This window comes from Scyliorhinus canicula, chromosome 20 (genome assembly GCF_902713615.1).
Source record: "Scyliorhinus canicula chromosome 20, sScyCan1.1, whole genome shotgun sequence".
NCBI classification, from domain to species: Eukaryota; Metazoa; Chordata; class Chondrichthyes; order Carcharhiniformes; family Scyliorhinidae; genus Scyliorhinus; species Scyliorhinus canicula.
The window spans coordinates 65,310,462-65,322,724 of NC_052165.1; the positions used below are offsets into that span (position 1 = coordinate 65,310,462).

Below are 12,263 nucleotides of genomic sequence, written 5' to 3' on the forward strand. Positions count from 1 at the left end.
AAAGAAAATGTAAAGAAAACGTGCTTGTGCCAGAGAATAGTGCACATTACAGGGTGTAAAGAAAGGTGGAGGCACGGTAGCACAGTGGGTAGCACAGTCGCTTCACAGCTCCAGGGTCCCAGGTTCGATTCCTGGCTGTCTGAGTGTCGTCTGCACCTTCTCCCCGTGTTTGCGTGGGTTTCCTCCGGGAGCTCCGGTTTCCTGCCACAGTCAAAAGACGTGCAGGTTATGTGGATTAGCCATGCTAAATTGCCCTTAGTGCCCAAAGGGGTTGGTAGGATTGCTGGGTTACTGGTGTGGGCTTAAGTGGAGTGCTCTTTCCAAGAGCGATGCAGACTCGATGGGCCGAATGGCCTCCTTCTGCACTGTAAATTCTATGTTTATGTCTCTATGTCTATGCCACCTCTCCAACTTCATTTCCATTAACTGGTATTCACATTAAATACTTCTAGAGATAGATGTCCCAACTCTCAAGTAGATATAGACATCCCTTCAACTCTCTTTGAGTAGATAGACATCCCTCCAACTGTCCTCAGGTAGACATCCCTCCAACTCTCAAGTAGACAGACATCCCTCCAACTCTCCTCAAGTAGATAGACATTCCTCCAACTCTCCTCAAGTAGATAGACATCCCTCCAACTCTCCTCAAGTAGATAGACATTCCTCCAACTGTCCTCAGGTAGACATCCCTCCAACTCTCAAGTAGACAGACATCCCTCCAACTCTCCTCAAGTAGATAGACATCCCTCCAACTCTCAAGTAGATAGACATTCCTCCAACTCTCCTCAAGTAGACAGACATCCCTCCAACTCTCAAGTAGATAGACATTCCTCCAACTCTCCTCAAGTAGACAGACATCCCTCCAACTCTCCTCAAGTAGATAGACATTCCTCCAACTCTCCTCAAGTAGATAGACATTCCTCCAACTCTTCTCAAGTAGATAGACATTCCTCCAACTCTCCTCAAGTAGATAGACATCCCTCCAACTCTCCTCAAGTAGATAGACATTCCTCCAACTCTTCTTCTGCACTGTAAATTCCATGTTCTATACTATCAATCCTTTGCTTTCTCCTATTATGGTATAGGCATTAACCCTGTTAGTGGTATAAGTGATTGTTACCATTGGAACTGTGGTTAACTGAATAAATTCCGATTTCAGAAAACAACCGGAAGGCAATCAACTGCTCACAAACCAACTGACCAAATGTTTCCAGACATGTATCCCTTTGGTTGTGGCTGTTAATCGAGAGTAGCAATTGGAAGGTGTTGGAGCCATACCACCCTGCAAATGCGCCAATTCAACTGGCGTAAATTCAGATCCATCTTTGCAAAGCTATTTAATCTGGGCTGGGGTTGAAAACAAGGGACACGGCACAGAACAACATCTTTCCATGGTCGATCACAAAGGGTCAATTTCATAGAACCATAGAATTTACAGTGCAGAAGGAGGCCATTCGGCCCATCGAATCTGCACTGGCCCTTGGATAGAGCATCCTACTTAAGCCCACGCCTCCACCCTATCCCCGTAACCCGGAGGAAACCCACGCACACACGGGGAGAACGTGCAGACTCTGCACAGACAGTGACCCAAGCCGGGAATCAAACCTGGGACCCTAGAGCTGCGAGGCAACTGTGCTAACCACTGTGCTACCATGCTGCAGATTTAGAGTTCATTCCTGGGGGTTTGAGGGCGAAAATGATAGCGATGGATACTTTCAGACTCATGTGACATGAAAAAACAGACGAGTGGAGCTCTCAGGCTAGGAATGGCAGGTTTATGTCTTTCATGTCTGGGATATCATGTGGAAGGAGCAGGCTTGATGGATCAAATTGTAATCACTGACTTCTTTTGCTTGGGTAATGGCAGATTATTTTGTCAAAGACAAACTCATACATGCTCCTTTATGCATCCACTTCCCATTAGACTTATGTTTTCAATTATCGCCTTGGCTTTTTTCCATTCTATTATTCCGAGCGCATCTAGCCAAAGAAGTGCAGCAACAAACTGTCAGGTACTTACAGTGAGTGACACTTGGGACAATAAAGTTTCACTGACTCGTGAAGAGCTTTGGGTTCATAATTCACCAGCTTAGCTCTAATGCGGTGTTTCTGAGGTGGTGTTTGGGATAAGACTTCCCGAAGCGAGGTTGTTCTGATGTGTTGATGAGCTGTGAGCACTGTAAGAAAGATAGCACAATGAATGACGATTGAAAATGTTCGAAGAAGACATCAGGAAAACAGAAGTCTAGGAGGAGGGCAAACCGTCCACTGGATCCAGGATCCCCCCCCCCCCCACCGAGGAATCAGCGGTTGGCTCCTAGTATAAAGTGCTTCCCAATTTCTTTCACGAAAACAAATTCAGCTAACACTGAATACGGCCGATAACTGCCATAGCTGAGAATTTTTTATTGTTATTTCAAGCACCCAATTATTATTTTTTCAATTAAGAGGCAATTTAGCATGTCCAATCCACCCACCTGCACATCTTTGGGTTGTGGGGGTGGGACCCACGCAGACACGGGGAGAATGTGCAAACTCCACATGGACAGTGACCCAGAGTCGGGATTCAAACCTGGGACCTCGGCGCCTTGAGGCTAATTATTGTATCATAGTTGAAAATGAAGAGAAAACAAAATCACGTTGTGACACATTTGAGTTTCAGATGAAAATGGCCCTGGAGCCCACTAGATCTCATCCTTTCTTCTTAAGCTATGGATGACACTGGCAAGGTGAAACATACTGATGCCATCTTTCGATGCTCGGAAAGATTGACGAAGGCCACTTCATAGGCAGCCACATAGTGCAGTCAGGTATAGGCTAAATCAGGTAGGATGTCATCACGATATTAATGGTGTTGCTTTGTACAACAATCTGATGGCTTTCATCACCATTTTTAACCAGAATTTTGCTTTAATAATGTGGCATTTGGGATTGGAATATTTGAACACTCACATAATAACAATGCCAGAATATACACTTCAAAAATTCCCATATTTCTACTACACTATCCTGCTGTTTTGAAATAGGTTCTATTCTTCGGGCCTAAACCAAAATACATGGCAATAATAATCCAGCTGCTCATCAGACACCTTGTAAGGAATTAGATCTCGAATTCTATCCTTACAACCAACTTCCATCTTCTTTTCCTGCTGCACTGCCGCTTCTAAATGTATTGCTCTGGGTTCAATGTTACCGGGTTAATGGGATAGGGTGGAGGTGTGGGCTTGGATAGGGTGCTCTTTCCAAGGGCCGGTGCAGACTCGATGGGCCGAATGACCTCCTTCTGCACTGTAAATGCTATGATCTCATGTCTGGGTGAGTTAGAGGGGAGGTTTGGGCTCCCCCCGGGGAACATGTTTAGCTACATGCAGGTTAGTGCGTTTGCCAGGCGGCAGGTGGAGGGATTCCCTCTGTTGCCCCCACGTGGGGTACAGGACAGGGTGCTCTCAGGGGTGTGGGATGGAGGAGGGAGGATTTCGGACGTATACCGCGTAATGCAGGAGGTAGACGAGGCCTCGGTGGAGGAGCTGAAGGGTAAATGGGAAGAGGAGCTGGGTGAGGAGATTGAGGAGGGGACGTGGGCAGATGCCCTGGAAAGGGTGAATTCCTCCTCTTCCTGTGCGAGGCTTAGCCTCATACAGTTCAAGGTGCTGCACAGGGCCCACATGACTGGGACGAGGATGAGTAGGTTTTTCGGGGGCGAAGGCAGGTGTGCTGGGTGCTCGGGGAGCCCAGCGAACCACGCCCATATGTTTTGGGCATGCCCAGCGCTGGGGGAGTTTTGGAAGGGGGTAGCAAGGACAGTGTAGAGGGTGGTAGGATCCAGGGTCAAGCCAGGCTGGGGACTCGCAATTTTTGGGGTTGCAGTGGAGCCGGGAGTGCAGGAGGCGAAAGAGGCCGGTGTTCTGGCCTTTGCGTCCCTAGTAGCCCGGCGGAGGATCTTGCTTCAATGGAAGGATGCGAGGCCCCCAAGCGTGGAGGCCTGGATCAATGATATGGCGGGGTTCATCAAATTGGAGAAGGTGAAATTTGCCCTGAGGGGATCAGTACAGCAGCCTTGGGGTGGGGGTGGGGGGGGGGGGGGTGGGGGTAGTTGCTTTTGTAGTTGGGTGGTTGTTGTTCTTGGGTTTTTACCATGGTTGTTTTGTTAATATTGTTTTGTTGTTTATATTTTGTGAAAACCTTAATAAAAATTATTTTAAAAAAAAGGTCTGCAGGACCCTTTGAAAGAGCCCCCAACTAAGGCCCACTCTCATGCCTTATCCACGGATCCCACCTAACCTGCACATCCTTGGACTGTGGGAGGAAACCGGAGCACCCGGCAGAAACTCACGCAGTCACGGGGAGAATGTATAGACTCCACACAGACAGTCACCCGAGGCAGGAGTTGAACCTGGGACCCTGGCGCTGTAAGGCAGCAGTTCTAACCACTGTGCCACCATGCTTTTACTACCTCAGGATGTTCCAAAGAGATTTACAACCAATGAACTGCTTTTCTTTTAAAGATAAAGTCACTGTTGTAATGTAGGAAAGGTAGCAGCCAATTCCGTACATCAAGATACCACAATGTGATGAATGACCAGGTAATCTGTAGTGATGACGTTGGTTGAGGGATTATACATTGGTTAGGTCACCAGGAAAAGACACCCGTGCTTTTTTTCAAATAGCAAGATCATTTCCAGCTGTCTGAGAAGGCAGATGGGCACTGGGTTCACCTCATCCAAAAGGGGGCACCTCCAGCACTGCATTCCCTCAGTACTGCACTCCCTCAGCACTGCACTCCCTCAGTACTACACTCCCTCAGTACTGTACTCCCTCAGTACTGCACTCCCTCAGCACTGCACTCCCTCAGTACTGTACTCCCTCAGTACTGTACTCCCTCAGTACTGCACTCCCTCAGTACTGTACTCCCTCAGTACTGCACTCCCTCAGTACTGTACTCCCTCAGCACTGCACTCCCTCAGTACTGTACTCCCTCAGTACTGTACTCCCTCAGTACTGTACTCCCTCAGTACTGCACTCCCTCAGCACTGCACTCCCTCAGTACTGTACTCCCTCAGTACTGTACTCCCTCAGTACTGCACTCCCTCAGTACTGTACTCCCTCAGTACTGCACTCCCTCAGTACTGTACTCCCTCAGTACTGCACTCCCTCAGTACTGCACTCCCTCAGTACTGTACTCCCTCAGTACTGTACTCCCTCAGTACTGCACTCCCTCAGTACTGTACTCCCTCAGTACTGCACTCCCTCAGCACTGCACTCCCTCAGCACTGCACTCCCTCAGCACTGCACTCCCTCAGCACTGCACTGGAGCGTTAGCCTGGGCTGTGAACTCAGGCCTGTGGAGTGGCTTTTGTGTCCACAAGCATCCAAGATTCGAGTGCTCTGACTGAACCACAGCTGAAACTAACGAAAATGACTATTCAGAACACAGGTAACGGCCACCAATTTCAAAGTAGCAACCCCACAAGAAATTCTCTACAAGGTTCAAGGAATTAATAACGATACCAACCTGTCGCAGATTCTTGATGACATCGCTCGACGTGAGTTCCTGTGGCCCGCTCAGGTGCTGGAAGATTCAATAGTAACAATCTAATTAATGAATTAACTAGCTAACCAATTACCAAACAGGATACCTGTTCTATTTGCACAAGGTTTTCCAATCTCAACAGAAAATTCACATCAGCCCCACAAGCAGACATGGGGGTTGTGGTGAATGTAAAACATATAAATCCACACTGTATATCACTGTGTCCCTGTGGGCTCTGTCTGTGAGCCGTTGCGCGGCTCTGCCCACAGGGGGAGATGAGGAGCTTGTAAAGGGCTCCGCCCTTGGCTCTGCCCACAACCGGAAATATAAAGTGCTGCGGTCTTGCGAGCCTGCCTTCAGTTCAACTAGTCGCAGGCAGGCTCAGTTGTAAGTCGATTAAAGCCACAGTTTACTTCAACTCGTGTCTCTGAGTGAATTGATGGTCGCATCAATTTAATCAACTTAAAAAAAACTACCATGGAATCAGCCCTCAAACCTGATCGACTGGAACTCGATCCACAGGCCGCAGAAGCGAAGGAAATATTTTTGCATTGGCTTCGGTGCTTCAAGGCCTACCTGGCTGCGTCGACTACCTCCGCTGTCACAGAAGAGCAGAAACTCAGTCTTCTACAAGCACGGGTGAGCCATCGTATTTCAACTCAACTTGATAGTACTGACTCGTACACCGAGGCCCTCGCGATACTCGACCGCCTGTACGTGCGGCCCGTAAATGAAGTTTACGCGCGGCACATCTTTACAACCCGCCGCCAGCGCCCTGCAGAGTCGCTAGAAGACTACCTGCGCGACCTTAAAGCTCTAGCGCGAGAATGTAACTTCCAGGCCGTGACAGCCTCCCAGAACATGGAACTTGCCGTCCGAGATGTGTACGTTACAGAAGTCCGGTCCAATTATGTGTGCCAGCATCTCCTCGAAAAAGGGGCCCAGAACCTGGAAGACACGGTAATGCTTTTCAAAGCTTAAACTCGTTCCCGGCCGATCACGCGACCGCATCGTGGACCCCCGACCAGAGACTGCCCCAATCCGCCTGGAGGACCACCACTACACAGCGTTCGAGACAGACGGCCGCCTTTTTCATCTCCTCCGGGATCCCTTTAGAGTCACGAATGGGGTTTTGGTGTTCCAATGAGCAATGGACCGAATGGTGGACCAGTACGGGCTGTGGGCCACGTTTCCGTACTTGGATAACGTCACCATCTGCGGCCATGACCAGCAGGACCACGACACCAACCTCCACCGATTTCTCCAAACCGCCCGAAAACTCAACCTCACAAATAATAAGGAGAAATGCGTTTTCCGCACAACCAGACTAGCCATCCTCGGCTACGTCGTGGAAAACGGGGTCCTAGGACCCAACCCTGACCGTATGCGCCCCCTCTTACAACTCCCTCTCCCTCACTGTTCCAGGGCCCTCAAGAGGTGCCTCGGATTTTTCTCCTACTACGCCCAGTGGGCCCCCCAGTATGCGGACAAAGCCTGCCCACTATTTAAGGCCACACTCTTCCCACTGTCAGCCGAGGCCCGCTAGGCCTTCAACTGCATTAAGGACATCGCCAAAGCCACCATGCGGGCGGTGGATGAATCCAGCCCATTTCAGGTGGAGAGCAACGCCCCAGAGGTCGCTCTCGCTGCCACTCTGAACCAGACAGATAGGCCAGTAGCGTTCTTTTCCTGAACCCTCTCCGCTTCGGAACTTCGACACTCCTCAGTCGAAAAGGAAGCCAAAACCATTGTGGAAGCCGGACGGCACTGGAGGCACTACCTCGCAGGTAGGAGATTTACCCTCATCACCGACCAGAGATCGGTTGCCTTTATGTTCGATAACTCGCAACGGCAAAATTTAAAATGACAAAATCTTGAGGTGGAGGATCGAACTCTCCACCTATAATTATGATATTGTATACCGTCCGGAGAAGCTCAACGAGCCCCCAGATGCCCTGTCCCGCAGCACATGCGCCAGCGTGCAAGACGACCGATTGCAGGCTATCCACAATGACTGCCACCCGGGGGTCACCCGGCTCACCCACTACATCAAGGCCCGCAATCTGCCTTTCTCCACCGAGGAGGTTAAAGCTGTCACCAGGAACTGACCGATCTGCGCGGAGTGTAAGCCACACTTCTATAGACCAGACAAGGCCCACCTGGTAAAGGCATCCCGGCCCTTTGAATGACTGAGTATTTCAAAGGGCCCCTCTCCTCGACCAACCGTAATATCTATTTTCTTAATAGTGAATAATGAATTCTCTCGCTTCCTGTTTGCCATCCCATGCCCGATATGACCTCCCATACAGTCATCAGAGCCCTGCATAGTGTCTTCACCCTGTTCGGTTTCCCCAGCTACGTCCACAGTGACAGGGGTTCGTCCTTCATGAGCGACGAGCTGCGTCAGTACCTGCTCGACAAGGGCATCGCCTCGAGCAGGACTACCAGCTACAACCCCAGGGGGAACGGGCAGGTGGAGAGGGAGAATGCGACGGTCTGGAAGACCGTCCTACTGACCCTACGGTCCAGGAATCTCCCGACCTCCCACTGGCAGGAGGTCCTCCCCGACGTGCTCCATGCAATTAGGTCCCTCCTGTGTACGGCCTCAAACCAGACTCCTCACGAGCGATTATTTGTTTTCCCCAGGGACACTACCACGGGGGCCTCGCTTCCATCCTGGTTGAGGACACCGGGCCCTGTCCTCCTTCGGAAGCACGTCCGGACACATAAAACAGACCGGCTGGTAGAGAGGGTCCTACTCCTGCATTCAAACCCCCACTACGCATTTATCGAGCACCCCGTCGGCCGACAGGACACTGTTTCCCTCCGGGACCTGGCACCTGCAGAATCTACCACTACTACCGCCGAGATACCCCTCACACCACACCCCACCCGACCCCCCACGCCCCTGCACCTACAGGCTTCCTGCGCCCCCTTTCACCCGTCACACCGGTCATGAACGAAGCTCTGGAAGAACCACCCCCGGAGTCCACCCTTGGATTCGCACCGAACAGGCAGCGGGAGGTGTAAATGGAGTCAATGGATGGGAGGCAGGTTCGTATGATGGACTGGGCGGTGTTCACGACTCTCTGAAGCACGACTCTCTGAAGTTTCTTGCGGTCCTGGGCTGAGCAGTTGCCATACCAGGCTGTGATGCAGCCAGATGGGATGCTTTCTATGGTACATCTGTAAAAGTTGGTAAGGGTTAATGCGGACATGCAGAATTTCCTTCGTTTCCTGAGGAAGTATAGGCGCTGTTGTGCTTTCTTGGTGGTAGCGTCAATGTGGGTGGACCAGGACAGATTTTTGGAGATGTGCATCCCTAGGAATTTGAAACTGCTAACCATCTCCACCTCGGCCCATTGATGCTGACAGGGGTGTGTCCAGTACTTTACTTCCTGAAGCCAATGACCAGTTCTTTAGTTTTGCTGGCATTGAGGGAGAGATTGTTGTTGCTGCACCACTCTGCTAGGTTCTCTATCTCTCTTCTGTATTCTGACTCGTCGTTATTCGAGATCCGGCCCACTATAGTCGTATCGTCAGCAAACTTGTAGATAGAGTTGGAACCAAGTTTTGCCACGCAGTCGTGTGTGTACAGGAAGTAGAGTAGGGGGCTAAGTACGCAGCCTTGAGGGGCCCCGGTATTGAGGACTATTGTGGAGGAGGTGTTGTTGTTCATTCTTACTGATTGTGGTCTGTTGGTCAGAAAATCGAGGATCCAGTTGCAGAGTGGGGAGCCAAGTCCTATGTTTTGGAGCTTTGATATGAGCTTCGCTGGGATAATGGTGTTGAAGGCGGAGCTGTAGTCAATAAATAGGAGCCTGATGTAGGAGTCCTTGTTGTCGAGATGCTCTAGGGACGAGCGTAGGGCCAGGGAAATGGCGTCTGCTGTGGACCGGTTGCGTTGGTATGGATCAAGGTGTTCTGGGAGTATGGAGGTGATGCGCTTCATGATCAACCTCTCGAAGCACTTCATTATGACTGAAGTCAGGACCACCGGACGGTAGTCATTGAGGCACGTTGCATGGTTTTTCTTTGGCGATATAATGGTGGTCTTGAAGCAGGTAGGGACCTCAGAGTGGAGCAGGGACAGGTTAAAGATGTCTGCGAATACCCCTGCGAGCTGGTCCGCGCAGGCTCCGAGTGCATGACAGGGATCCCGTCCGGGCCCGTCGCTTTCCGCAGGTTCACTTTCAGGAAGGCCGATCTGACTTCAGAAGCTGTGATGGTGGGTATGGGTGAGTTATGGGCTGCTGGGGCACTCGACAGCGGATTGTTGGTTACCTGTTCGAACCGAGCATAGAATGCATTGATTTCATTGGGAAGGGATGTGCTGCTGCCGGAGATACTGCTCGGCTTCGCTTTGTAGCCCATTACATTGTTTAGTTGTTTAGTGTGTTAGGGCTTCTGAGGGGTACCCGGAGACAGGATCTGGGGCTATGTGTTTTGTTTTAAATTAGTGGATGTCTCTCTAACACACTTGTGGTATTATCATAACTATCAGCATTACAAGGGTTAATGAGTACCGTGAATAGCCACTAGAGGGAGCTGCAGAGAGTACTACATAAAGCAGTGATGCTGGACCTTAGGAGAGGAGTAAGCAGGAGAGCTGGAGCGAGGCCTTAGCAGCAGTTAATGTGAGAAGGTTAGTGAGTGGCATAGTAGCACAGTGATTAGCACAGTGATTAGCACTGTTGCTTCACAGCTCCAGAGTCCCAGGTTCGGTTCCCGGCTTCGGTCACTGTCTGTGCGGAGTCTGTACGTTCTCTACGTGTCTGCGTTGGTTTCCTCTGGGTGCTCTGGTTTCCTCCCACAGTCTAACGATGTGCAGGTTAGGTGGACTGGCTATGCTAAATTGCCTTTATTGTCCAAAAACGTTAGGTGGGGTTACTGGGATAGGGTGGAGGTATGGACTTAAGTAGGGTGCTCTTTCCAACGGCCGGTTCAGACTTGATGGACCGACTACTGCACTGTAAATTCTCTGATTCTTGATTAAAGTTATACCAGTGGGTGAGATTAGCAGTAGGTGAGTGTAGTTAGATGTTATTGATCAATTCTGTATTCCAATAAAGACTAAGTGTCGAAACCCAGTTTAGTAGTGTAAATAAAATCATAGCTAACATAAAAGCCATACTGTGGTCTTTGTGGAACACTACACAATCCATCCTGAATAAGCAACACAAAGAACACCACAACACTCTCATAATGCATTTAGAGTTTCTTTGCCAGCTACAGTCAGAAATCTGGACCTAAACGTGTTTCAATTCAGTGTTGCAAGGTTTGACGCCATAATTTCCCAGATAACAGGCTGAAAATGGAGTCTGGCATGAATTTTAAACATCTAGCAGATTGCTTCAGTTTAACGTTTGACAGCTTTCATTTCATTTCAATGGCCAGCAGTTCGGCATTCAGGATAAGTCAGTCACTTTTCTCCACAATATAAAAGACAATTTTATATGAATTACAACAGTTGGAAGGCTCATAAAAGCAGCAGAAAATAGTTGGAGTATTCTATACAAAAGCAGATTCCATAAGAGGAAGCAAAACAAAAACCCAAGAATAGGCAGCTTTATATATTTCTGAAAGTTGAAGATGACATACCAGCCTAGGCTTTACAAATTGGGGCCTATTTTTGGCATAATGGCCCTTCTGTCCCACCCAGCATTGGTCAATTTTCAGCTCGCCGTGTTAGATACCTCCTGGAAGGAGGCACACTGGCTTCTGTTGGTGGGCCCCATTGATCTGCTCCAGAAATATCCCGAGGCAATAGATCTGCCACCTTGAGAGGAAGAAGGGTGGCACACTGGTTAGCACTGCTGCCTCACAGCACCAGGGACCCGGGTACGATTCCAGCTTTGGGGACTGTCTCTGGGGAGTTTGCACATTCTCCCCATGTATGCGTGGTGCTCCGATTTCCTCCCACAGTCCAAAGATGTTCAGGTTAGGTGAATTGGCCGCGCTAAATTGCCCCAGCACCCAAAGGTGTACAGGTTAGGTGGATTGGCCATGATCAATGTGCGGGGGTTATTGGATAGGGCGGGAGAGTGGACTTGGGTAGGGTGCTCTTTCAGAGTTTCGGTGCAGACTCGATGGGCTGAATGACCTCCTGCACTGCAGGGAATCATGGATTCTGCGCAATGCAATCTTAAATTGCCTGAAAAATTGGAATTACATAAGATGTTGATGCAGTTCTTGAGGCTTTTGTAGGATCCCCAGACTGTTGAATACTGGATGCACCATCCAACAATAAAACGCTCCCTCAACACTGCTCTTGCCTCTCAGCTTGGCTATGCACTCAAACCCATGGCACTATTGAAAACGAGCAAGGAATTCTTTTAGTGCCATGGTGAACATTTATTCCCCATCCAACAATATATATAAATGTTCTTCTTTCTGGCAAATCTGCAGTTCTTACCAGAGCTAGTCAAGAGGAAACCTGTTAATGATTTTTCAAATTAACGATGGTAAAAAGGTAAATAAATATTTAATTAGTCAGTGAGCCTGCAACTAAAGTATAAAGTTAAAGCCAGCACCCCAGGTTACCAACCCTCCAGGCTTCCCCTGGACTCTACCTCAATGTAGGATTCATTTTGGGGTGGGTTGGGGGCCATTGTATACATTGTGCATTTTGTCCATTTTCTTTGAGCACGTCCAGTCAAAGTTTTTAAAATATTGGAGATTGGAAACATAGCTATTTGAACTGGCATGGTCGTGATAAATCCATCAGGAATAT

The 12,263-nt window shown here is 49.3% G+C and overlaps 1 protein-coding gene across 1 annotated transcript in view; it reads right to left on the reverse strand.

Annotated features, from left to right (window-relative positions):
* Positions 1 to 12,263, reverse strand: part of pot1 (protection of telomeres 1 homolog) — a 280,862-nt gene that overhangs the window by 25,069 nt on the left and 243,530 nt on the right. The window contains exons 11-12 of the mRNA XM_038780902.1: positions 5,513 to 5,569; positions 2,021 to 2,177 (exon numbers count right to left, since the gene is read on the reverse strand). Of these exons, the coding sequence (XP_038636830.1) occupies positions 2,021 to 2,177; positions 5,513 to 5,569 (214 nt within the window). The remainder of the gene's footprint in view (positions 1 to 2,020; positions 2,178 to 5,512; positions 5,570 to 12,263) is intronic.